The 27,945-nt window shown below is 37.2% G+C and overlaps 1 protein-coding gene across 1 annotated transcript; it reads left to right on the top strand.

Annotated features, from left to right (window-relative positions):
- The first annotated feature begins 549 nt into the window (after positions 1-549).
- Positions 550-27,945, top strand: LOC105249160 (gamma-aminobutyric acid type B receptor subunit 2). Its single transcript, XM_025413714.1, has 17 exons — positions 550-1,131; positions 9,906-10,043; positions 10,265-10,432; positions 10,956-11,309; positions 13,598-13,831; positions 16,916-16,976; positions 17,670-17,901; positions 18,054-18,294; positions 18,367-18,489; positions 18,615-18,725; positions 19,140-19,364; positions 20,445-20,627; positions 21,839-21,938; positions 22,342-22,453; positions 22,899-23,494; positions 24,677-24,943; positions 26,065-27,945. The coding sequence occupies exons 1-17, from the start codon at positions 748-750 to the stop codon at positions 26,256-26,258; spliced, it is 3,723 nt and encodes a 1,240-aa protein (XP_025269499.1). The 5' UTR covers positions 550-747; the 3' UTR covers positions 26,259-27,945.

Here is a 27,945-nt window from a genome sequence, read left to right as displayed (position 1 = left end):
TCTCATTATTCTTCGTTAACCTTATTCTTGTTCTTCATTAATCTTCGTTAACTCTCCGGGAGGTTGCTATTAACTCTGCTTGTCGGAAATGGACGAAACAATGAAAAACTGATACCATTCTTGATTTACCCGTCGCGAGACTCTCGCTCTAATCTGGCAAAACAAATAACCAGTTGACTCGTGTCTGTTTGCAGATGCAACCAGGGGATGCCAGTTGCGGCGACGATGAAACACGAGCGACGTTAAAGTGCAATCGTCTGGAATGAAGCATCGGAGATAAAGGCCTCCGTGCATTATCGAGGCGCGACATTTATGACGACGTCTCGCCTACTTGTGGAACACGAAATTCAAACTCGCGAATAAAGAAACGCGTCTTCTCCGACCATGCCCTTTACGGAATATCGACAATTTCCGTCGCCGCCGTATCGAAGCGCACAAAGCCCTTTCGAGGCCATCTTTTTGCTCCGTTAGACCCGTGAAAACGTTAAAAACGCCGATGTCGTCCCAGTCGTCGACGTTTCCAAATCCATTATCCAGTTATCGAAAATAATGACGATGACTCGACGCCGGGGTTGATCGACGTCCCTCGGAGAGCGATCGTCGCGACAAATCGATCGCAGGCCTGCGGAGAATCGCGTCCGAGTCTACTTCCGGTGCGTCGTATCTCGTCATGAGAGCGGAAGCCGATGGACGAGCGGCGACGAGCGTCGCGCGGGACTTACGCCTAGTGAGCCGGAAGGGCGCGAGATGAAAGCGCGCGCGTCGCGAGATGTCGTCGGGGCTGACCGGATGAAGAGGACGGACGGGACGGGGATGGCCGGGGAAACTCCCGTGGCGACGACGATCGGCGACAGGGCGAGCCGCTCGCCGGCGCTGCTGGCCGTGGTCGCCTGGTGTTCCTGCTGGCTCCTGCTGATCGGCGAGTGCGCCGGCCAGAAACCGATCAATCTTGGCGGTAGCAAGAAGCGCGACGTCTACATCGCCGGCTTCTTCCCGTATGGCAACCATGTACCGGAAGGTCACATCGGGCGCGGCGTCATGCCCGCGGTGAAGCTGGCCGTGGAGCACATCAACGAACATCCGACGATACTCAGGGACTATCGGCTGCACATGTGGTGGAACGACACGGAGGTGAGTTCTCTGGAGAATAGATAATACGGGGGGGATGTTTGGAAAGCTCCGTAAACTGACGTGGAGAGCAATTTTTTTTCACCAAAGCGGAAATTCCCTTTATTTCTCGAGAGATGTAATTGCTTTTGAGACCGACACGGTTGGCGCAATGATGCCGGGATACAATCTTTCTCATAAGCCGGCTTGTCGAGATCCGCAAAGATGTCTTTCGTTGCTACGATTGTTTTATTCCGAGAGGGAAAACTCTCTCTTCTTAGGTCGGGAAATGTTCAAGCTGTAGAAAAAGAGAATAATACGAATGTTGGGTTTAATTTTATTTGAAATTATATTCTTTTTATGAATTTAACTACAGAAGCTCGAGATTTTTAAGAGCACACTTGACACGATTATCTCGACAAGTTGGCAAATGAAAATTATTCGATAAAGAGATTAGAATATGGCGCGTGCACATATTTATATTAAAGATGGCAAATTAAGATGTCGTACGAATTGGAGCGACGAAGGCACCATCTCTGTGTGCGCTGAATTTTTTAAATACTTTTCATATGTAGCACGAGCATAAAAGTACCTAATTAATTAGATTCCTTCCTTCTTCTTTCGCTTTTCCAACATGAATATTTCTTCGTTTTTCTCAAACGCAGTACCACACTCTTTCCTTCTCTCTCGTCCTTTTTCTCGTTTTCTTCGATTATTTCCCTTAGCGTCGAAGATGGATTTCTTGGTCTTGGTTGAAGACGAATTCATTATCCGATTAATCCAGATACTCGTGTCAGTCTTCAATTATACTCTTCTCAATCTTGCAATTAGATTGAGACCAATGATTGATCTGAATTCCTCCGGCTTTTTACGTGACTTTTCACATAGCTTTTATGTATTACATGTACATTTTATCTCCCTTACCTTTTTCTGAAATGTAGAGGATAAATTGGTAGAGGACTGGTTGGCGCAATTTGAGAAAGAGAGGAGTCAATTATTAAATAAATAATGAAATTTGTGTAGTGATGTTTAAAGGGATACTTTGGGCCGTTGGAGACGCTCGGGTTACCTCACCGTATAACTGAAATAAAGTGACCGATCGAAAATTAATAAATTATTAACACACTTGTGGACTCACTTATATCTTCTTTCGTCATTCTCTAGATATAATTTTGAAATCTGCATGAAAATAGTGCTTGATTAAATTTTCTAAAGATTTTTCACACGATTTTTTTTTATATATTTCGTCATATTTTTTTACCTCTCTTTCTGACTGAAACATTAAATTTTAACAGCTTGAAGAGAAAATATTATAAAATACCATTTTATTTTTAATTATGTACAAGCCTTCAATATCAATAGATACTTTTACAATATTTTCATTTGAAATTTAATGTATATAGAATGAAGTGAAAATAAATTTAGTTTTATAAGAGTTTTTATATATATAAATTTTATTTTAAAAGGAAATTGCGCAAATTATTTTAAAAATAAATATTTCGGATAGTAAAGATCGCTCTGTAAAATCACAATCTAAATGAATGTTTTAAAAAATATAATCATCATATACATATAAAACTGTGTGTATGTAAAATATTTAAAAATCAGAACTATTTTAATTATAATATATTATTTACGAAATTTATAAAAATAGCTCTCTCGCTCTCTCTTTTTTAAATTATTTGTTTAACAAAATTAAATATAATACTGTGGATATATCATTATGAGATTTTTAAATTTCTCTCTTCTTATTTTTGTATGTTTATTAAAAATAATAAATTTAAAATAATTGTATTTATTAAAGTAATTTACAAAAAATGACTTATAAAAATATAATAAACCTCTTGAATATTAGACTATCTTTTCCGTTATGTCTAAAAAAGTTTCTTAGAAATATATATGATTAAGCTGTCATAAACATAACTAAGTTATAACCATGGAATTTTTATATATATTGCTGGGAAAGTCCCTTTGGAAATACGTAACGTAACAAAACTATGTTTGGCGCGAGCTAACTAATGCTATCGAGGGACCCGACATATTCTATCGGTGCACATAAAACCCACATATACTCGTGTATACGAATAGTCATGCGGCACTGAAAGAGAATATAACCCACCGATGAATACGCAGACTCTTACAGAAAGAAAGACACATCCTATCGAAATACATATATCGCTCAATGTATTATTCTTTCGCATTTTGTGAAACTTTAATAATACTATTTTAATAATTTACTTATTATTACATTTAGTTTCCTTATATTATATATAATTTTATAGTAATAATACAAGAGAGGAAGAAAATGTATGATATATAATTAATTCTTATATATATTTTATAATAAATAAATAATTAATTAAACTATTAGAATCGTAATGATATCGTCACAATAATGCCTATAAATTTCTGTTGATACAAAAGGAATAACTATTTTTTTGAAGTCACATTTTAATTAAGCAATCAAGTATACATCTATGCATATTTTTTTATATACTTTATCAATCTGTTCGAATCAATTTCCAATTTATAATTTCAATAATAATATATAAATCTTTTCATGTTTTATCTGAAAATATTCTTGTGCGCATATATCATATCTATATAAAAATCGCAAAGATAAAAGCATCAAATTCTATCGTAGAAGACACAATCTGAAATTCGGGACAAGAAATATGAATCAGTTTTTATCGATGAAAAATTTGAGAGAAACGAAATACGAAAAGATGGAAAATTTATTGGAAATATTATATATATAAATAAGAGAAATCTCTTATACATATTCATAAACATTAAATAATTCGATTATATCGCGATCTTCGCGTGTATGTAAAATTTGATCGCCAAGTTGTTAAGCAAGTATATCAAATCTGATTTGCATAGATTGCCACAAAAAGAGGCAGCCCGATATTAGCGTTATTATGTTTTGAAAAGTTATTTTGCTACGTTATTATTATCACGCGGTAGCGTCTCGACGTCAGGTGCATAAAAATAGCGACAGGCCACGTACGCGGCCATGCTCATGTCATTATCTATCGTTAAGCGTTCTTCTTTTCTGAAAAAATTTCGCGTCTCGGATTTTGCCATTAAAATTTTTTTTAGAGGATAATATTGCAACGAAAGAGAAAGAGGGAGAGAGAGAAAGAGATCCGCAATGAAATTCTTCATTATATTTTTAATAAATTAGTGGATCAAAAAATATTACTTATTAATAATATTTTCCACTTTTTTTGCAATATGCTAAAGTATGATAAAGTTGAATTTGTAGACTCTCATATATTCATATATTCATTTGTTTGAAACAATATTAATTAATACAGACTTCGTTAATATAATCATCAATTACTAATATTTTCACATTTCCAATTAATTAAATAATGATATTAATCTTTTGTTGAATGATATTAATAATTTAATACGATTAGAGTGAAAATGGCTGAATATACCTCTAAAATATTAAGATTTTAATTTTAAACGACAGCATATTCTCTCCCGCGTAGAACTATTCATCGTGTAATTTAAAACAATTTATTAATTAATAATTTTTTATTTATATTTGAAATATCGTCGTGCCACTTTATTAAAAAAAAAAAAACTATATGGAGTGCGTATAACTGGGCTAATTACTGATAAAACTTTTGTTGATATTGAGTTTTTCGCGCCGACTTTTTCAGTCTGATGCATTATGCATTAAAATACACTCGGAACCGCTAAATGCATCAAAGTTGTAACGCAATCTCGGTCATTCCGACTGTCCATATATCGCAGGCGCGTCAAAATGATCTCTGTTGGAAATAATGGTAACGGGGACGCGCGAACGCGGTACGTTTTTTCCCCATCTACGGCGGATCAAGAATTAAATTCGCAGCAAAATCACGGCAGCGGGCAAAATTCGTCGCGCAGATGCGACGCGGCGCATTTGGATCTGTCGAATATTTGACGGGTGAACGCATTGTCCCCCGAGAGAAAGAGAGAGAGAGAGAGAGAGAAAGAGAGAGAAATGGACGTAAAGGGGGAAGGGGCGAGAATCGCGAGGCTTTGCCTTTGCCAGCCATCGCGACCGATGTTGCGCATCGCGTCGGTCGATACATCCAGGCAGCAACCGCCACTTGTATCTCAATTTCCGCTGAATTAGGAGCTATCGACGCGGGACGATTTATCGTGTTGTTTACCGCCACCGCGATGGCTGCGATCGCCGCGAATTCCGCGGGGATTTTCTCGCGGGGGCTCGCTCCCTCGCGCGCGATTTTTCGCAGAAAGCAGCCGCGACGAGGAATATCGAGCGCAAAATTGCGCGTGTACACTTTTACGTAGACCTTTCTCCTCGAAAATACGGACCTTAAACGTCGAGGTTTCCCGAGGTTCGCGTACATACATGTATATATGCGTCTATACGCGTACGCAGAGACGCCTCCGAGTCTCGCTTCCCATGTAGACGTGCGGAAATTGCAGAGAAAACTTGCAGAAGTAGGAGTGCACACCGAGTCAAGGATACGCGACCGCGACTGCAACTTCGAGGGAGAAACTTTACGTTTACCTTTACACGTATATAGTCGTCTGGCGCCTGTATATATGCGGCATCCCACATACGAAGTCTCGCGGAATTAGGTCTGCTCCCCTCGTCTGCATTCGAGGGAGGCGACGCGGATTCACGCGCGCGCTTTAAATTATGGATGGGAGTGTATGCGAACGCGCGTTATGGGCCCGCGAGATGCTTTTGCTCGTGAAAAACATTGTATATATGCGTATATTAGTTGTCGAGCCGAGACAGCGGTTCGGATTGTGAATCAGTTTTCTCATTTCGCCAAACCGAGAGGATTTCCAAAGGGATAAACAACCGAATACAATATTCAGCACTTGTACGCTCCTTCTCTCATTTGTACAATTTCATGTAAGAGAAATGTAATTCCTTTATAAAATAATCGTGTATATTACACACACACATACACACATATGTAGATATATAATGCACGATTATTTCGGCATAAAAGAAATTGCATTTTTCTTACGATTCAGTTTTACAAATCGGAGAATAAAAATTGCACATTACATATAAATATATACTCCTACATTTTTCCCTATTATAGAATTATACTGCTCCAAAAACTCTAAAAATTAGGTTTTTATTTTTCTCTCAAATTTGGACCAGGTTAAAGAAATGAAATTAAGTGGATATTTTCTGCTAATAAAAAGGTTATTTTATTTAATTATATTAATTAAATTATTTAATTAATAATATTTTTTTCAGTCTTTCGTATTGTTATAAGGGGATGAAACTCGCAATCCCAATTTTTTATTACAACTTTTTATGTTTAGATGAAAAATCTCTTTTAAGGATGTTTTGCACCTATTTTTAAAATATTGAGAATGTAATGAAAATTGTACAGAATGTCCTTATATATGTTTAGAATCTTTAGTACAATTTTTCAATCGATTCACTAAAGCGTTCACAAGTTATAAGAATTTTAATTTGCACCGAATTAACATGTGTTCTTATGGGAAACGTATAACCACGTCGATTCAAATGACAAAAACACATGGAAATAATATTCAGAATTTGTTTAAAATTTGCATAAGTTTAGATACAGACGAAATATTTGGTCAAATAGTATTATACAAATACTAACTGGTTAAAAATATATTAAATATAATTCAATGAAATTAGTCATGTATCTGACACAAGGCGAAATTCTCTGCCAAAAGTTAATCATTTCGATTAACAAAATTTGAAATATTTCAACAAAAACGCAATAAATATTAAAAAACACATCTTTGCACTGTAGCTAAGATCAAATTGTAATATTTCACGCAATTTCTCATACTCAAAATACACCAAAAATAGATACATTCGTCGATATTGATTTTCAGTTACTTTTTGCTGGGATTGAACATACAAAGCATCCATAAATTTTCGACAAAGAATCATCTCCTAAAATTTCTCGCATTTATTAAGAAACACCCTCTATATATAAAAGTGTAATTATAATAAATGTAATAATATATATAAAAGTGTAATTATAATAAATGTAATAACTGTATATTACATATATATCTCGCTCTCTTTTTCTCTCTGAAAAAAAATGTACGAGTTATATAATCGATGTAAAAAGAGAGACGATTTAAACTCTCTCGGGAAACTAGCAGCTCGAACGGATCGCAAAGATTAATCCGTTGGAAATGTTGTATTCACGTGCTTTAGATCCGAAGCGTCCGCTGACCGGAACGAAGGAATGCAACAAAATTATACTCGATGTATTTTTCGATATAAAATCAGCCGTACAGCGTGCAATGTACATATATTTAACGCGCTGACCCGCATAGTCGCGTATTATCCCTCCCTTTCCTCGCAATGGAAGGTAAACAGCCGTAAAATGACGTTTCTTCTCTCTTTCTCTTTTTTCTCTCTCTCTCTCTTCTTTTTTCTTCCCTTAATATAATTTTTTCGTTCGCTGAATCCGGAGAATCGGCGTCGCAATTTACGACACGGTTCGCGCGCTCGGGAAAAATCTGCTGAGGCATCGGGACATCGAATTATGAGAGTCCGTAGACTTCCCGAAGGAAGCTGACGGCAAAAAGAGGAGCAGCTTGTAGCCAAAGACGGCGAGAGATTAATCGCTTCCGGTTACTCGCGTCGAAAGGATATTGTGTGAGAGATTGTGTACGATCGCACAAAGTACACGCCAAGACCACGAAGACCACCAAGACCACCGTGTGTACTTTGAAATATACTCCGGCGCTGCCAGAGTGTCGTTACGATAAATACGCAGGCAAACACAATTCCAGTTCTTATACACGTGTGCATTTCTCACCCCCGTTTCCTTCTTATTTACCTTGTGCGACACGCGCTATTCAATTTGATTAATTCGCGACGATTATAACGCAATCAAACGGTGAAGGGGCGGGGGCGGGGGCGATGTTGCTTGAAATTAATTCTTCCCATTCTCACGCGAGAAGAAAACCGACGAGCTTCACTTCCGAATGGGCGTTTCGCGACACGCAATCGTATGATTAAGGAAACTGGCCGCCACTGTGTTTAAATCGATATCACTTTCCTCGATTTAACCCGAGGCAGGTCCGAGCGCAAAAAAGCGAGCCTCCCTTTTCTCTCCTAGAAGTGACGGATCATCCTTCTTACAATACTTTGCTGCAACAGATGTGGAAGCCCCTATTGTTCGGCGTCGTTTTGTTAAAGCGGTGCGTCTCTCCTTATTCTCGTTGCGTTACATTTCAAACGGAAGATCGGCTTTACTTCCTCTCTTCCCTCTCTCTCCTCCTCCGGCTTCCTTTCAAGTCTACTACGGTGATTGTCGAGTAGCGACTAATAAACTTAGAGTTTCTTTCTCGAGTTACGCGATTCTCTTTTGTAACGTAATTTGCCGAGGGCGGATTTTTATCTCTGCTGTGATAAGCAACCAACGTATCGGAAATCAATGCAAAATAGGAGGAACGTGCAGATAGACGCGAGATGGAATTATCTAGATGACGATAAATGTAGAGATCATTTCAAAAAATTTTGAACAAATCGCATTTTCTAATTAATTAAATATAAAAATAACAATCGGCGTACGATAAAATTATGAGGACAAGATGAGAGGGGGATAACGGGGGTGGTTAAAAAGAAGCAATTGTTGCCCGAGCGAGAATAAAAAATTGTAGTTCTTCCCTATTTGGAAAAACAATCTCAGTTGGATTGCACAAATATTTCAAGCTTTACTTTTGATAAATTCAGTGTCTAATATTCGGGGGAGAAAAACGCCGTTCCATTTCCGACCAATCAGAATTCCTATTTTCATCTGTATAATTATATCTACATCTTGTATCCGTTACATCTTGTCTTGGAAACGGGGTCATCCGCTCATCCACATGTCGCGACGTGCGCAAAAAGAAGGTAACGATAGGAGCGTTGGAATCAATTTCCACGTGAAAAAGAACACTCGAAAAATGGTGCCGATATCAAAGGAACGTGTGGACTCGAACGGAATACGCGATGTCGATATCAATGTCGAATGTCCGTGCAGATCATCTCTTCCATTCTGCTCGTCATTTTGATAATTATTTCAATCGCACGCATAAAGAACGCTAATATTCTCTCTATATTCTCATGTTCAATATTTATTTCTGCGAAAATTCCACTTTCGAGAACGAAATTTTCCCTCCGCCAGAATATTTAAAATACCTTTCCTGTTTTTTTTTTTTTTTTTTTTTTTTATGAAAGAAAAACCCATTATCGTATTAATGATCGAAATTCCTCTCCGAAATAAATGAAATCGGCAGATTTGCGCGCGTTTATTAATATTACGATTTTTAGTCTTCCCGAGTTTTCGCGTTAATCTCTCGATAATTGAGAGATAATGCCGGGCTTCTCGATAATATTCACCCCCTGCCGATTTGGCATAAGTCCTTCGCTTTTCTCTATTTTCGTGGGCTGTACCCCAACACAAACACTTGTTGATTCTGCAAATATCAAAGAGAGTTTTCGATATAAGAAACGATCACTTTCCATCTCGATGCAAATACACCGTGAGAACATAAGTGAGAAAGCATATACACTACGTAAAGGATATTTTACACGTGATATTTATGTTTAGTAAACATTAAATAGAATTAATTTATTAAATATATTTATGTGAATTTTTTTAAATGGTTAAATATTTAGACACTAGAGTTTTTCCCTGATGAGAGCATCTTCGAACGTTCTTTCAGACTCTGAAATTGCTTTAAGGTTTCAAACTCACCTGCAAGATTATCCCGAGCATTAACGCGAGAAGATTGAGAGCAATAAATCACGTATGTTGCAGTGTAGCGCCGCAGTCGGGATGAAAGCCTTCTTCGACATGATGCACAACGGGCCGCACAAGGTGATACTCTTCGGCGGTGCTTGTACACAAGTCACGGACCCGATAGCGAAAGCTTCGAAACACTGGCGCCTTACGCAGGTAATGCAATGGTAAAATGTCGTCGTAAATATTCATGATGTTCACGAGAGAGCGTCCTCTTTCCATCCTCGCTTATTTGCATACACACACACACACACACACACACACACACACACAGATAGGTACACATGTATGCATAACATGGAAAAGACGCAAACGAGATTTGCAAGAGAGATGTGATTCTTTATCAACACTCACCCTTTCTTTCTCTCCTGTTGCAGCTCAGCTACGCAGACACCCATCCCATGTTCACGACCAACAGCTTCCCGAATTTCTTCAGGGTCGTGCCGTCCGAAAACGCCCTGAATGCACCGCGAGTGGCGTTGCTGTTGCACTTCAATTGGACGAGGGTCGGCACGATTTATCAGAACGAGCCCAGATACGCATTGGTAAAACCAATCTCCCGAGCCATTTTCGCGATGTAAAACAGATGGAACACGGAGCGGAATTAAAAAAAAGGGGGAAAAATCGAGAAGATTAAAAATAGAATTTCCTCCTCTTTAAAATTGCAAACGTAATTAAAGTTGCTAACTTATCCCGACTTTCCACGAGAGAGGAAGGGCCTCGATGTGTCTTACGAAAAATGGGAAATTTTGCAAAAAATTGCAAAACTTTTCTCCCCTAATAAAACTCTCTCTACGTATTAAGTATAATTCAAGGAGGTAAAGGGAAAAGAAGGAACGGCGGTTCTCAACAATCGGAAGCGTTTCGGGAAAACGAGGGGGTTAGTTAGCGCGCCAGCTCGGCTGATGTATATGCAAACGACTGTTTCATTTACATTATAAATGGAGATTCGTCGTCGCTGTAGCGGCTCGTTTGAAACGAGCAAACGCGCGAATTCGCACGCGTAATAAGCGTTTGCAATTTCGGTCAAAACAGTGACGCTTTTTGTTTTCGCACGCTGCTTTGCAGGTGCACAATCGGCTGGTGGCCGACCTGGACGAAACCAAGATGGACATCGTGGAGACGCTGAGTTTCGCTTCGGAGGTGAGGACGGCGCTCGGGAAGCTCAAAGAGAAGGACGTGAGGATCCTGCTGGGTAACTTCAACGAAGCGTGGGCCAGGCAAATATTCTGCGAGGCCTACAAATTCGGTCTCTACGGCAGAAAGTATCAGTGGATCATCATCGGGACTTATACCAGGGAGTGGTGGCTGCGTCCCGATGGCGGATGCAATCCCGCCGAGTTGTCCGAGGCGCTTCACGGTGTCATCCTGACGGATCTATTGCCGCTGACGACCGAGGAACAGCATACCACGTCTGGAATCGTAAGCGAATCGTACACCAAGAAAAAAATCTGATTGCATTAATTAGAATTCTGGTAGATTCGACCAATATGTCTGTGTTGGAAAATGGACGAACCAGAATTCTTGTAGGAATTACCAGATGAATTTGATTAATATCTTCCTGTTAAATTTACCAAATTTTCTAGTTAATAATACTAAACTCGCCAGCACCAAGTCGTCTAAAATTTTTGCCATCTAATCTCAAAAGTCCGTTTAATATTTTGAATTCCAACAAGATTATTGGATAAATGCAATCCAGATTATTAAATAAATTATTTTAAATTCAGTTTGTTAGAAATTAAACTGATAAACAATAATGCAAGAAGAGGATGCAGCTCAAACACACACAATCAGAGAGCTAGCATCCTCTTTCTGGCACTACTGCTCGTAAGAGAAAAAAATATATTTTGGATTTAACGTTAATACTAGTTAATACTAGTTCTTTATATACATTTTATGGCAAATATTGAATACGAGTTAAGTTAAGAGTGGTCTCGCCGCCTCGGCAAGCAAAGAAATTAATGTAACAAGAAATTTTATAGATCCAATCAGAAAATACTAACCAAATCCTTATAGTTAAATCTATTAAACGTTCTAGTTATAAAAATCGAGTTTTATCATGATAACTAAAAATTCTTGTTTGATTTAACCAAAATGCCTTCAATCATACACAGAAAAAAAGAAGTGTCAAATCAAAACTTATATACTTAAATTAACGCGTTCATTGTTTCGTATATACGCAACAATTTATAGTCTTCTTAAAAGAATTTAATAATTTTAAATTTCAACAATATTATAGTCTTATTTTAATATTGTAATTGTCACCTTAAGAATATATAATTATTTAATTCTATTTTAAGAAAATTATAATTTTTGATTTAAAAATGTTATTTTCTATCCAATATTGTTTCTTTCCTATTCAAGAAAATTAAATCTTAAATCATAAGAATATATTTTTCTCGATTGAACTGTATAAAATGGCTTCAAGTAAGCAATTATTCAAGCATTTATATTTTTCTTTAATAAACGCAATATAATCTCATTTCAAGATTTCCATGTTAAAACTAAATATATTTTTAAAACAAGAATGTCCTTTTTTTCTGTGTATACGTCTTGTTGGTACAATCAAACGATTTTTCTCAGTGTATATTGTCAAGTGTCGCGGAAAATTGCTCCGAAAAATTGCTCCAAATATCATTCGATTATTTATTTATTAGGATAAATTAAAAAGAGACTTTTTTGTTTCAACAGATGGTTGATGATATCGACTTTTCTATAATTTAGTATAATAAGATGTATTTGTGTGTTGTCTTTGGAGAGACGGTTTGTTGCATAATTCTCTTTCATTATGATTTCATGTCAATTTAAAATGAGTGCTTTATTGTCCGACTGCATCAAAGAAGTACGAGCAGTGATGCGTTTTCTTCAGAGAGGGTAAAATCTGCAGAGATTATTCAAAATGTAATAACAGTATAGTGACAATAGTATTGTCCAAGTTGTCACGGTAAAATCTACGAGTGGATAGATCGTTTGAAAAATTTAATTCGAGTGAACACTCTTGATCGCAGATAAAAATTCCACCGTTTTGAAAGCAATCTATCCATTCATAGATCTTGCGGTTGATATAATTCTCATCACACTGCTGCCGAATAATTTCTGTAGATTTCATCATTCCTGACATTTCTTCTTTAATACGCTTGTACAACGGAGCATTCATTTTAAATTGACATAAAATTACAATGAGAGAGAGAAAACCACGCAACAAACTTGGAACGCACAAATACACTTTAAAGTTATGATAAATTACAGAGGAGTTAGTATTGTCAGCTCCTTGTTCGGGGAAAGAAAAAAAAAGTCCCTTTACTTTTTGATTTACTCTGGAAAGTACAATCAAAATTATAGGAAGCCGGGATGTGTTTTTGTCCTTTTTAAAAATATCTTTCAACCTCGAGAGCACGGAAGGACGGAATATTACGTCTTTCACCGCGTAAGTAGACCGAATGCGATCCTGAAGGGATTACGGAAAAATCGACTCGGGATTGGCGGAAGAATCCGTAGATGAAGCGTAACGCGATGAAGTAACGTAGTGCACGTATCGAAAGCACATCTCGAGCGAGTTGTCGAAAATTGCGTTTAATCGCGCCCGGAGCGATCGGAAATGCCATACATATATAATATACGCGTCCCTCTTTGAGACTCACTCTCGTCATAGGTCTCGCCTGTTGCGTCTCGATATGCATATTTCGAATCGCGTTTTCTCTCTGATGCAGACTCCGGACCAGTACCAGAACGAGTACAACTCGAGGCGGGGTAGCGAGTACTCCAGGTTTCACGGATACACGTACGACGGTATTTGGACAGTCGCCCTGGCTGTAAAGCATGTCGCGCGCAGAATACGGCACTTTCATCGTAACCAGACTATATCCGACTTTCGGTATAGGGACGTATTATGGGAGAAGCTCTTCCTCGATGCCCTCAGGAATACAAGCTTCGACGGTGTTACGGTAAGCTGGCCCCGCCTTGTTGCAATTTCGTGCCCGGCCATCCCGAATGCGGGTGCCGGGTTAGGTAATGCCGTTTGACATAAAACCCTTGGTGCTAAAAACAGACGTTGTACAAGGTGTCTCTCGTAAGTCTCAACGAGTCGTAAGAAGCTTTCAGGGTTTTTCGCAAACATTTGTTTTTTTTTCATAAATAATTTCGTATAAGATATCAAAAGTTGGACATAAATCTATATAAATCTTTTCCAAATCTTTACAATTTCGTTTTGTCTTAATTTATCGATAATATGCACAGAAAAAAAAATAAGTGTCAAAACTTATATGTTTAAACTAACGCGTTCATTGTTTCGTATATACGTAACAATTTATAATCTTCTTAGAAGAATTTAATAATTTTAAATTCCAACAATATTTAATAACTTTAATAATTTTAAATTTCAACGATATTATAGTCTTATTTTAATATTGTAATTGTCACCTCAAGAATATCTAATTATTTAATTCTACTTTAAGAAAATAATCTTTGATTTAAAAATGTTATTTTCTATCTAACATTATTTTCTTTCCATTCAAGAAAATTAAATCTTACATCATAAGAATAGATTTTTCTCGATTGAATTATATAAAATGGCTTCATTCAAGGAAGCAATTATTTAAGCAATTATATTTTTCTTTAATTAACGCAATATAATCTCATTTCAAGATTTCCATGTTAAAACTAAATATATTTTTAAAACAAGAATGTCCTTTTTTCTGTGTGTACTTTGAAATTGTAACTCTAATCCATATAGTTTTATATTTACTCAATATTCTTTTTTATTTTTTTGTAATTAATAAACGAGGAAAACTTTCAAATAAATTATTGTAGAAATATTTCTTCTGAAACATTATACAGTTTTATAAAATTTGGTCGTCAATCTCTCAAATTCCATTTACGATGAATAATAAGTTTTCACAAATTGATTTTGAAAAAAATAATTCTTTTTAATAAATAGGTTAAATAGTTCTTTCCGTGATAATTAATCAATTTTCACAGATTAATATTCTTCTTCTGAACATCAAACTACCGGGAATTGATGGAACATTCTGAAAATATATTGAAGAAAAATATAATTTTCTTTTGATAGATAGGTTCATAAATAGTTTTCTTATTAATTATAAATTTTAATGAATAAATTTTTATAGATTAATATCCTTTCGATATCTTTTTTTCTAAATATCAAACTCTGAGACATTTTATATTTTCAGAAATATATATTAAGGAGAAACAATTTTTCTTCGATTTCAAAAACATTTTATGTTGTTTTCTTAATAATGGTTCACTATATCTATACAGAATGATGAAAATAATAGAATATTTCTTTTTTAATCATTTTACATACATGTTTGGAGCATACTCGAGTATATAACATTTTTAATCGATACAACAGTCTCGACAAATCGTTTCCAAAATTTGTTTATTTACGATACGCACAATTCTGTATTTCTCGTACAGGGGAAAAAATAAAATTTCACCAAAATTATCGCCTCGCGCTTCAGTGTCCTTTTAACGACAACTTCCGTATAGCTCGGAGCAAAATATTTCTCTCTCTCTTCGCGGTCGATTGATTCGCGTCACTTAAGTTTCAAGTTGCTGTCTCTTGGTATTCGTGTCGTGAATACCAAGAGAGAATACCAAGGAAACTTCACTGTTGCCGCACAATCGCCCTCAGGAGAAAAAGTCGTTTAAACGAACGGAGAGAAGAGAATGAAGACGTTTATAAAGAAAAGCAAAGATTGGAGAGCGGCTCTTTACGCTCTCTCATTAGACGAGCGACAACTTTTGCCTCCGATCGGGTCGGTCTCGACGACGACAGCCGCTGACACTTTACGCCCGTTGTCTTTACAAAAGAGAAAGAGAGAGAGGAAGAACTTGCGTTCTCCAGCCATAATCAACACCGTGGCATTCGCGTGCTGCTGCACTTGACCGTCTTTTCGCGTCCGAGAGTCTCTCAAGAACGCGCATCATTTTTCTACGCGCGCCTAACCGTACCGCCGTGAATTTAATGAGTCTCTCTCTCGTTTCTCTAATTTTTTTCTTTTATACGCAGTACACACTTTGCCGCAGTCGAGCACGTTTTAGCGAAAAAGGGATACATACATACGTACGTACGTGTAACGAGTAGCAATAACGGGAGCGGGAGGAAAGAACGAGACCGATTCTGGCGGTTGAACCGAATTGGAATTAAAACGAAATCAAAAACATGACAAACCACCGGGCGAGTTAGCGGGGCAAATTGGCATGAACCGATGGCGTATCGGTGGAGAGCGGGCTCTTGTTTTAAAATCGGATTCGACCGATCTGTCTGTGGTAGAACACTATTCTGTATGTGTGTGTGTATATATATATATACACACATACAGAATATATATATATATATATATATATATATATATATATATATATACACAGACTGATTCATATAAAGTGACCGATGTGAATATTAGCTAAAGTTGAAGAGAAAATATAAAAAAATTTTTATACCAAAAAATGTTTGACACAGAGAGGGACATCGTATGGTACAAACGATATTTTCGAAGAAAAAATATGTAATTGTTAATTGCAAATTACATATTTTTTTTTAAAAACAACTATATTTTTTCTTTACACCTATTGATTCCTTTCATTATTTTGTATATAAAAGTGTTGAGGTAAGATAATCGAAAAATGAATATTTTACTAGATATTTTATGGTTTATGTAAAATTAAGAAATTATTTCAAGCCTCATAACTCGAAAAATACTCAATGAAGAAATACTTTATTATAATGTTTTGGAAAGCTCTCGAAATAAGCTATAAGAATACGTAATAAAAATAGGTTCTATTTAAAAAAATTAAGTTGATCTTGAAATCTCCTTAATGCCTTCATATATAAAAATATCATTTGTACCATACGATGTCCTCCTCTCTGTCTTTTGATATAAAAATTTTTTCATAGCTCTTCAACTTTAACTAATATTCACATCGGTCACTTTATATGAATCACTCTGTAGATATGTATATGTATGATAACGCGAAATGAATGTGAAAAATGTGAAAATTTGCAGGGGCCGGTTCGCTTCTACGATAACGAAAGGAAAGCGTACATTCTTCTAAAACAATTTCAAAGTAAGTAAGTTACTCTTAGATATTGACGTAGGAATTTTAAAGGTTACAAAGGTTACATTTTAAAAGTTACAAAGTACCTGCTTCAAGCTTTCCAAAATATTAAGCCGTAGCTCGATAATTATTACGAGAGAGCTTCGAAAGAGAGATATATATTTGAACTTTTATTCAACAAAAACTTTTTATTATTATAAATTATTTTACGCGAAATATATAAGAGTTTTAGTTAGATTGTTAAAAATTATTAATCGGATTAAGCTACTTGACAAATCAATGATGTAACTTACGGGACAATGTATACCCAGCTCTCGCGAATTTGCGTCCAACTTGTGACGAAAATTTGTGATAAAATTAATTATAACAATATACCTGAAAGATTCGAAATACGACAAAGATATATACGCGAACGTGGAGAATAAAATACCGCCGCTTACTTACTTGCCTGACGCGATTTGTCTTCATGATCTGTCGGAGCGGCAATTTTATAACGCCAGCACGTTTCCTTCGTAATCAGCATCTGGCGATTAAATTGCTGGAAAAAGCACGGGGCGGAAAAATTAAAATCGATCCGATTCGACAATGAAAAGCATGTGCATGAGAGCAATTTTGCGGAAATGGGTACTTTAATTCGAAGATGGAGAAGCATTATTTTAGCGCGCCTCTTCTCATTCAACTCACTCGACTCGTCCTTTTTAGACGGCCACGAAGTAAACGTAGGCGAGTACGATAGCATAACCGGTGTTCTGGATCTGACGAGAGGGCAGCCGCTGTGGAACGGAAGGCCGCCACCAAAAGACCGGACCGTTCACATCATCGAGCACTCGACCGTGGACATCACGTTATACGCGGTGCTAGCCTCGGCCGCTAGTGTCGGTATCGTCTTGGCATCCATTTTTCTCGCCATCAATATCAGATACCGAAATCAAAGGTGACGGCCCTACACACACACATCGCCGTAATACGTAACAATTAGCGAGCTCACGCATATGTATAACACGGATCTTCCATTTATGGAAACATCCGCTCCGATTACTTTGCCGAGAACCAACACGCTTTCACGCGCGAAACCCCATATTGCAGATACATCAAAATGTCATCGCCCCACCTCAACAATCTCATCATCATCGGTTGTATGCTGACCTACAGTAGCGTTATCTTCCTCGGACTAGACTCGCAATTATCGAGCGTGGCGGCTTTCCCATACATTTGTACGGCCAGAGCGTGGTTGCTGATGGCCGGTTTCTCGTTGGCCTTTGGCTCCATGTTCTCGAAAACGTGGCGCGTCCATTCCATATTCACCGACGTCAAGCTCAATAAGAAGGTAACGCTTTCGCATCGAGGAATTCGTCGCAATTTTTTGATTCGCGAGTTGAACGAGTTGTGTGTCATTCAGGTGATAAAAGATTACCAGTTGTTTATGGTGGTCGGGATACTGTTGGCCGTCGATCTCACAATCATGACGACGTGGCAGATAGCCGATCCGTTCTATCGGGCGATCAAGCAGATGCAGCCTTACGTGAGTAAGATAGAAAAAAAAATGTGATCGCGTGAGAAAAAAATAAGCAATGCCGAAGAGTATAAATTCTCGTTTTACCCGAAAAACTTGTCTCGATAACTCGCGAGGTCGCCTCTCGATTGCAGCATGATCCCTCCAGCGAGGATATAATAATCATCCCGGAGAACGAGTATTGTCAGAGCAATCAAATGAATATTTATCTGTGTTGCATATATGCATATAAAGGCCTTTTAATGGTAAGTTGTTGGGCTATATGTTTATATACAGGGTGTCGGTGCTCTTGTAATATTTTTTCATCGAGTACTTTTCGAGTTATAAGGCTTGAAATAATTTCTTAATTTTTACATAAACCATAATAGTAAAATATTCATTTTTCAATTATCTTATCTTAATACATTTATGTTCAAAATAATGAGAGGAATCAGTTGGTGTAAAGTAAACACACAATTGAAAAAAAATTCGAAAAAAAATATGTAATTGTTAATTATAAATTGAAAAAATATTTTATTATAGTGTTTTGAAAAGCTCTCTAGATAAGCTACAAGAGCTTTTTTGGGGGAAGAGATTGTGACACCCTGTATATATTATATATATTCGCCTCGTGAATGAAAAGCCGACAGACACTCATTCGATCCTATTCGAACTTTTAGATATTCGGTGCCTTTCTGGCATGGGAAACGCGACACGTTAGTATACCGGCATTAAATGACAGTAAATACGTGGGAATGAGCGTGTATAACGTTGTTATAATGTGCGTCACTGGCGCGGCTATAAGCTTCGTGCTGACTGACAAGCAGGACGCCATGTTCATAATGTTGGCGGTGTTCATTATATTTTGTAGTACAGCCACTCTTTGTCTGGTTTTTATTCCTAAGGTACGTTCCTATTTTACTCTTATGTCTTTGCATGCTAGATAAAAAGCACTGCCCGACCTCGGATAATCGAGAAAATTATTTAAACAATTAGATGCTTCCTCCATTCATTAAATTAATATCGTATACTTGTCGAATAATAATAATTTAAATCTTATACGTTTTATTCTATCTATTTTATTTTATCTATTGCGTAAACTTTTGTAAAGTTTTATTTCGAAATCAATGCATTTATCTAAAGGAAAACTTCGATTATCCATATACATAGTGTAAATCTCGAACATACACATTTCTTTACATTTATACAATGAGTTTAGTTAAGGATGCTTTGTATGTACAATTCCAGCAAAAAGTAACTGAAAATTAATATATTGACAAATATATCCACTTTTTGTATTTTGAGTATGAGAAATTGCGTGAAATATTAGAATTTGATTTTAGCTACAGTGCAGAGATGTATTTTTTAATATTTATTGCGTTTTTAATGAAATATTCCAAATTTTGTTAATCGAAATTAACTTTTGGCAGAGAATTTCGCCTTGTGTCAGATACATGGCTAATTTCATTGAATTATATTTAATATTTTTTTAACCAGTTAGTACTTGTATAATATTATTCGACCAAATATTTCCTCTGTATCTAAACTACACTTTTGCAAATTTTAAACAAATTCTGAATTATTTCCATGTGTTTTTGTCATTTGAATCGACGTTATACGGAATCGTAGTTATACGTTTCCCATAAGAACACATGTTAATTCGGTGCAAATTAAAATTCTTATAACTTGTAAACGCTTTAGTGAATCGATTTAAAAATTGTACTGAAGATTCTAAACATATGTAAGGACATTCTGTACAATTTTCATTAAATTCTCAATATTTTGGAAATAGATACAAAACATCCTTAATGTTTCACACATTCTTTTTCCTTCTTATTCATTCGCGTTGTTTTACTATAAATATATGTTTGTTGTATGTTCTTGGAAGGAACTATAGAACGTTAATAAACGCGTCTATCTATCTTATCCATCTTCGGAATGAAAGCGGTGAAGTCGAGTACGAGTAACTCTCTTGGGATTTCCAGGTAATAGAGTTACGCAGAAATCCGCAAGGGGCAATAAATAAGCGGACCAGGGCGACTCTAAGGCCGATGTTAAAAATACGGAGGGACTCGACAGTCAGCGAGATCGACGAGCGTTTGAAGGAAGCGAAGCTGGCGAATAAAAAATTCCGGAAGCAACTGTTGCAAAAGGATTCTGAGCTTCAGGTAAGCTCTTTCCGTCCATCAAACTTTCAAACAGTATTACAGTAAATATTACTCCGCCGGGAAGTTGCAAAATTCTAACGCGAATCGAGCCACTTTACGCGGGTCCGTTGCACGGAATTGTCTGTTTCCTCAAACTTTGCGTCAAAGTGATCCGGATAATTTATTTTTTTTCTTCAATATATTATTTTTCAGTATGTAACGTTATATAAAATTAAATTTTTCCGAGAAATATAACTTTATGCACCTCGTAAAGTTTGCAATTTGTCGTTCGCGCATGCATATGTACGCTTTCATAATATCTGACATACGTTTCATTTATTCATTATGTATGCCATTTATTTCTATCTATTAAATAAATAATATTTGTATTAATTTATAATTTTCTGGCGAAAAAAAATCAAAATCAGTCACTTTTACCGTTTATTTTTCTTTCGAGTATACATTTGGAAATTTATAACACGGAAAATATATTTTAAAATACACAAAATGGTGTGTTTGACATATTTAAAATGATATAATTATTAAAATGTTATAGTATCGGAACACAAATAAGAGATATCGATGCTATAATTAGATGTCATATACGTAATATAAAATATGCAAATAACATATAAAGCAGAATTAATAATTAAACAAAGATGAATCAACAGTAAGAATGACAAATATTTAATAGAATTAAATAAAGATAATTTATTGATCGGCAATTAATTTATGTATTTATATTTTTTTAATCAAGTCAGGTTTTATTATTATCAAATGACTCGGTAGAATAGATATTCAAAATCAATTGAAATGACACTTGTAGTGCGCAAAAAGTTAAATTTTGAATAACAAAATGAAAATTCAAGCATCTCGGGTGAAAATTTATTTCATAATCAATTGTGCTAAAATTCACTTGATAAAAGATATGCCGTTGAATAAAATAGACGTCCGTGCATTCGACTGAGGGAGGGTCGATGTCGGTCTTCGATTAACAGAAAAGCGAGCGACGTCCCCCACAACCTTTCTTAATTCGGTTATAAATAATCATGACGTCATTGTGCTCCGCAGTTTGCCCTCTGAGGGTAACAATTTAAAATTATTCCAAGAAATGGTATGCTCATTTACGTTTACGTGTTACTTTATCCATCTTAATGTGTTGCGTTGTGTCAAACGTGCACGCTTCGACGGAGAGGAAAATACTTACTTTATTACCTCGCGCATTACTTTAGGGATTTTTAAGAAGAATGGGCGAGGAAACTGCAAGCGAAACGCAAGAGGTGGTCGACACGTTGCCTGTTCCAAAGCCAGAAGAGGCCGTTAAAAGGGAAGGTAAATATTGCGTCCGATATTTTTCCTCGAAATATCCTGTGTCTCTATTTATTTATAAATCTAGGATACTGTTTCTATTAGTTTGACGCAAAATATCATTTTTGTCGAATCTTTATTTAAATAGAATAAAAAAAAGCGATACATCCATATACAATAATATCATACACAGTTTTTTTGTCGAAATAACTTATTGATTAAAATAGTTGTAGGCTATCGTTTCGATATATTTTTTCCATCTAGAAAAAAAGTTTTTTTAAACTTATTTTTTTGCGTACACTATCGACTTCTAATTTGATTTAAAATGATTTAATGGAAAAAAAGCGTGTGTATCCTTCCCTTTAAGCCTCAATACGAATAAAATAATTAAATCACTATAAAGCAATAATTTTGTTTTATTTGACAGGACCATCAATAACCACCGAAACGACTGATGTTTCAATGTCCATATGCAGCTTGAACTCATCAACTGTTTCGCAGCCGGAGGGCGATTACGTCAACGTGGATCAAGTAACAAAGTACGTAGCTACGTTTGATATTAAACCACCTTTAGATTTCAACCCCTTTTCCGGAATACGGAATCAATCATCGCATAGAGGACTCAAAAGCGATAATTAATCGCTTAGATATCCGAAAATGCAATATAGTACCGGAAACAATTAAAACTATAAAATTATGAGAATTAAATTAACATAATTATAGTTCTCGAAGACGTATTTAATTTCATATTTTTTGACCAAATAGAAAACTTGAAAATTCCGTTCAACTCCAAGCCAACTTTCGCCGTCTCGATAAATTCGTGCATTCTTAGATAAAGAAAATTAAGAAATTTCAATTAAACTAGAATAGCCGAGAAAATAATTCGGTGATGATTCCGTCTGTCCTCCTGACCTCGTTCCCAAAGTCCCCGATTCACCCGGTCCGCCGTCCATCCTCAAGGTAGTCGCGTGGTGCTCGTTTTAGGAAAAGGACGTCCATCACGAAAGCCACGTCAATCACCATCGACAACGAACGAGTGGCTGTGACGGCCCAGATCGAGGAGAGCTCTTCTCCGGGCGTCGAGACAGCCGCGGACGGGTTCCCGCCGCCGCCCCTGCCGTCGACGACGATGACAATAGCGATGACAACGACGACGATGACGACGACGACGACGGCGACGGTGCCGACGACGACGCACTCGAGACACACGTGCGTCGCGGACGCGCCGCAACGCAGGAGCGTCTCCGACGAGGCCGGCAAGACGAGCGAGCCGACGTCGCTGATGCGCAACAGGAGCCAGGAACCGTTGCCGAACGACGCCGCGACGACGACGACGACGCGCTACGACTTCGTGCCGCCGGTCGTCGAGGAGAGCGACTCCGTGATCCTCGAGGAGACGGAGATCGCGAGGCACGTGTGTCGCGTGAGGAGACGGAGCAAGGACGAGCGCAGGGCGAAGCTGTCGACGCCGCCGCCCACCAAGAACGTGTCCTTCGGCGAGCTTCACGAGCAGAGCTACATCGAGCAGGTCATCATGCCATTCCCGTTGACGCAGTACGTGCCGAATCATCGGCATGCCGGTAAGACTTCGACGAACCCCGGACTGATAAGTATCATGTAAGAGAAGTAAAGATACCGATTTTTAAATCTATAATTATTTCAAGAAATAAATATGCAGGGTGGGCCATTTTAATCCGTCTACGGGAATATCTCCTCAGGTACGGGCGATAGCGGAAAATGTTTCAAATAAAAGTTGTATGGCTTGAAGGGGGCCATAAGATGGTGTCATTGGTTTGATCTTGAAAAGTCGTTTAAAGATCATGTGAAAGTCATCTTCAATTTTTTAAACGGAACTCTATTTTTTATTGCATATTCTTGTAGCTTATCTCGAGGGCTTTCCAAAACACTAGAATTAAGTTAGTTTTTATTAAGTACTTTCCGAGTTATGAGGCTTGAAATCATTTCTTAATTTTACATAAATTATGAAGTATCTAGTAAAATATTCATTTTTCGATTATCTTATCTTGATACTTTTATGTACAAAATAATGAGAGTAATCAACTGGTGTAAAGAAAACATACAGTTGTTTTTAAGAAAAAATATAGAGTTGTTAATTGCAAATTACATATTTTTTCTTAAAAACAACTATGTTTTTTCTCTACACCAATTGATTCCTCTCATTATTTCGTACATAAAAGTATTAAGATAAGATAATCGAAAAATGAATATTTTACTAGATATTTTATGGTTAAAATTAAGAAATTATTTCAACCCTCATAACTCGAAAAATACTTAATGAAAAAATACTTCATTATAGTGTTTTGAAAAGCTCTCGAAGCAAGCTACAAGAATATGCAAAAGTATATAGATGTCCTGTCCCATTTAAAAAGTTGGAGGTGATCTTTAAACGACTTTTCGAGGTAAAACCAATGGCCACCATCTTATGGCCCCCTTAAAACCATACAACTTTTGTTTAAAACATTTTCACCGAAACCGCCATGGTTTCGAGATATTCGAATGTGAATGTTAAAATGGAACACCCTGTATATATATTATAAATAAATTTAAATATATTAGAAATAAATATATATATATATATATATATATATATATATATATATATTTTTCTTGACATTCTGCGCAAGAGTAAAAACTTGCCGCACGAAAATAAAGGATGCGTAAGGATGTGTGAAAGTCGCGGGATCTTTCTTCTCGACCCGAGGCGCGGGCGCGATCGAGACAATCGAATTTTCTGTCGGCAGAAAAGTACGAGGAGTCGATGTCCAGCATCATCCAGCGCTCCATGTCGGAGCGCTCGCGGGAGAAGTGCCTGCGGCTGCACATCAGCGGCGGCCACCCCATCGTCGAGTGCTCGCACCGGGTCGCGCGCCGGATGTGCCGGCACGCGGGCTCGAAGCTGCGCCACCAGGCGCGACTGGAGTACGTGCAGAGCACCCCAAACGTGGCGACGATGCACAACGGCAAGCACGTCGCGGCCAACTCGCGCGGCGGAACCGCCGACGTCAACGGTATCGCAAAAGTGTCCTGATACTTTCCATGCAACGGCAGCATTCAAACTAGCAGCTAGAAATGTTCTCTTACGAAAGATCGCGGTTGCGTTAACCCTTTCGCTGTTGGCGTCTTTAGGCGTTATTTTTATTATTATTATTAATTATTATTAATATTTAAATATCTAATATTTAATATTAATTATTATTAATATTTAAATATTAATATTATAATATTTAAATTTATTATTAATTATTATTAATATTTAAATATCTTCGTACTAATACGCGACAGTGGAATTTTATAAAATTTTATAAACTTTGTCGTGTATCGGTCAACGGCTAAATATGTATCGTTTATCACATGCTCTGCATTAAATTTTACTGTAGCGAAAGGGTTAATATATTTGAAAAATATTAGTCAAAAATCCATTAGTGGGATATGTCTTTTGATAAGAGATACCGCAGATTTTTTTGCCGCAAATACTGTTGCATTCGCGTCGAAGTAGAGCGAAAAATATCCGCAGGTTTCATTACCATAAGAGAAAATATCTTTGAGGCATTAGATTAATGACACGAAAAAAAGAATCAGAAAACAATTATATACACGTTACGTCTATATTAATCTTTGGGATTAATTTCGTTATTAAAATGAAAAAAAGAATTATTAGTACGCTTCAAGAGATCACATACCTGTGCCATCACAGCGCACTCGGATGAATTAAAGGGATATATTCTAAAGTGAAAACGAGCATTTAATAACGAAATTCAGTTAAACAGCAAACTAATCAGATCTAAATGGCGATATAATTGTAACGGCAAAGTTATTCGTACCTCAAATATATAGTAGGTTAAATTGATACAGCTTAAATTAAATTGGATGTAATTGTCCGATATTTCAGATTTTCATTATTCGGATGAAATATATGTATCGAGGAGCGTCTACGTGTACGTCTGTAACGCATATATATCGTGTCCTAAATATTCGTGCCTCGGATATGGCAGACGCGATGCAATTTGCTCAAAACTTGTCCGTCTTCGCGAGCAACACGACGCCACGTGTGCTCGATTTTGGCGCGGATGCAACACAAGTCAGAATCCGTAGAATCGTCCACGATCGATCCCGACGTCCTTGCTTGCAGGTGATTCCGCGGTGAACGTCTCCAAGATGTACAGCGCCGTATCGGACGGCGAGCTGCTGGATCTGACGATCCTGCCAATCTTTCAAAAGCTCCTCACCGAGCGGCACAAGAGCACTGCCAGGCGGGGCTATCGCTCGAATATAGCTAGTTGCCCGAATATATCCATCAAGTGCGACATCGTCGAGTATCTCTAACACGTGTCCATCCGGCGACCCGATCAGCGGCATCACCGACACTCGCTCACGTTTCCTCACGTCACACTGGACTCACTATCGGTAGGGTGTGTTAGATCGGTTGTCTAAGTTGATTAAAAACGAGTTAATTGATCTCGCGCGAGCGACGATCTATGACAAATCATTGTTAAGTTGAAGATACTTGGTATATCGAGTGGCGTTTATGCCGTTCCGTTAACTCATTTATAAGAATGATGACGTGGGCACCGTCTGTCCACGTGGATTAATCAATTCGCTCCGTCTCTCGCGTTCTCACTCGGCATTTAATATTACGATAAAGCGAATGAAAATTAATGAAAAAAATTAAAGAAAAAGAGAAACGCGTGAATAATGCAACGCTCTAGTAAAATAATAATAATAATAATTGTCTCGAATGTCTCGTACAATTCTCATCAAGGGGTGCAAGAGAGACGACGGTCGACGATTAAAGGTAAGACTTTTTCTATAATACACACGGGATATTTTCTAACGCGCGACGATGATTATTTAAGCGTAAGACTATATAATGGATAAAAAAAAAACGAAGAAAATAATAGTGAAAAATCGGTGAAAATCCTCTCACGAGGCACACACAAACACACACATACGCACACACATACACCCTTGGAAGTCTCACCGAAATTTCAGTCTCACTCGCGTTGCTTGGTTTTCTTTTTTAAACGAAATAAGCGTAAACGGATTCGCGCGCGATACTATCGAGCACACACACACACACACTTAGTTAAACGTCAGTCAATAGGTCTCTTGTATCTCATTAGTGACACACGCGACGTGTTATACGCGACGTGTAACAAACACTGCGGGGAAGCGCAAACGAGGGAAAAAAAAAGAAAACTTCATGTATAATATCCGTGGTATAATGCATACACGCATGGTTTTTGGAAGCGAAGTCGGGATGAAAGGTAGGACATTGGGGGTCGTCTATGCAATCGATATAACGTATTGCTTTCGGGGGAGAAAAGTGGGGGAAGAGGCGAGAGGGAGGAAGGGAGGAGGAGGGAAGAGGGAGGGAAGAGTAAACCCTAGCAGCGAACAAATATTGTTTAAATATTTCTTAGTACGACCGAAGAATATTTTTGTGACGCGACTTTAAAACATTGAACTAGTTCTAGTTGATGCGATATCAATTAATGAATAATATACCTTCGAGATATTTACAAGACGAATTACAAAAAAAAAAAGAAAAAGAAAAAGAATATTCGTTAGTCGCGGGGATGGGAAGGAAGATGACTCGACACCGTTACAATGATTTTCGTCTTCAGGATTTCATCTCGTTCATCGATCGCGACGAGGACGAGAACACGGCTCCCGAGGAAAATAAAAGGAGGTCGCGTCTAAAGCGTCGCCGTCGGCTAACAAATGTTCCTCTTCTTCTCCAATAGACATACATATATCTATATAAGAATTGTTAAGGAAAAAATATCGAGAGTATGTTAATTAGACGCGTTCTCTCCTTCGGACGCTCCATTTTCACGAAAAAAAATCTCGCCAAAATCTCAGGCCGAGGGAAGGCGGCGGAGAAAAGCGCGACACTTTACAAATACTACTAAAGTAAGTTTCCCCTCGCGTACATTTCTAAAATGAATAACTATGTGTTTGTAAAAAAATATATGTTACAAAGTAATATATTCATTGAATATTTCCTATA

Source organism: Camponotus floridanus, unplaced genomic scaffold, assembly GCF_003227725.1.
Source record: "Camponotus floridanus strain SB8 unplaced genomic scaffold, Cflo_v7.5 scaffold7, whole genome shotgun sequence".
In the NCBI taxonomy this organism is placed as follows: Eukaryota; Metazoa; Arthropoda; class Insecta; order Hymenoptera; family Formicidae; genus Camponotus; species Camponotus floridanus.
This window is presented reverse-complemented; position numbering and strand designations above follow the sequence as displayed.

Coding starts and splice junctions, on each gene's coding strand:
- LOC105249160 (XM_025413714.1), top strand. CDS start 748: ATGAAAGCGCGCGCGTCGCGAGATGTCGTCGGGGCTGACCGGATGAAG. Junction 10,433..10,955: donor ACGAGCCCAGATACGCATTG/GTAAAACCAATC, acceptor GCTGCTTTGCAG/GTGCACAATCGGCTGGTGGC. Junction 20,628..21,838: donor AAAAGGATTCTGAGCTTCAG/GTAAGCTCTTTC, acceptor GCATTACTTTAG/GGATTTTTAAGAAGAATGGG.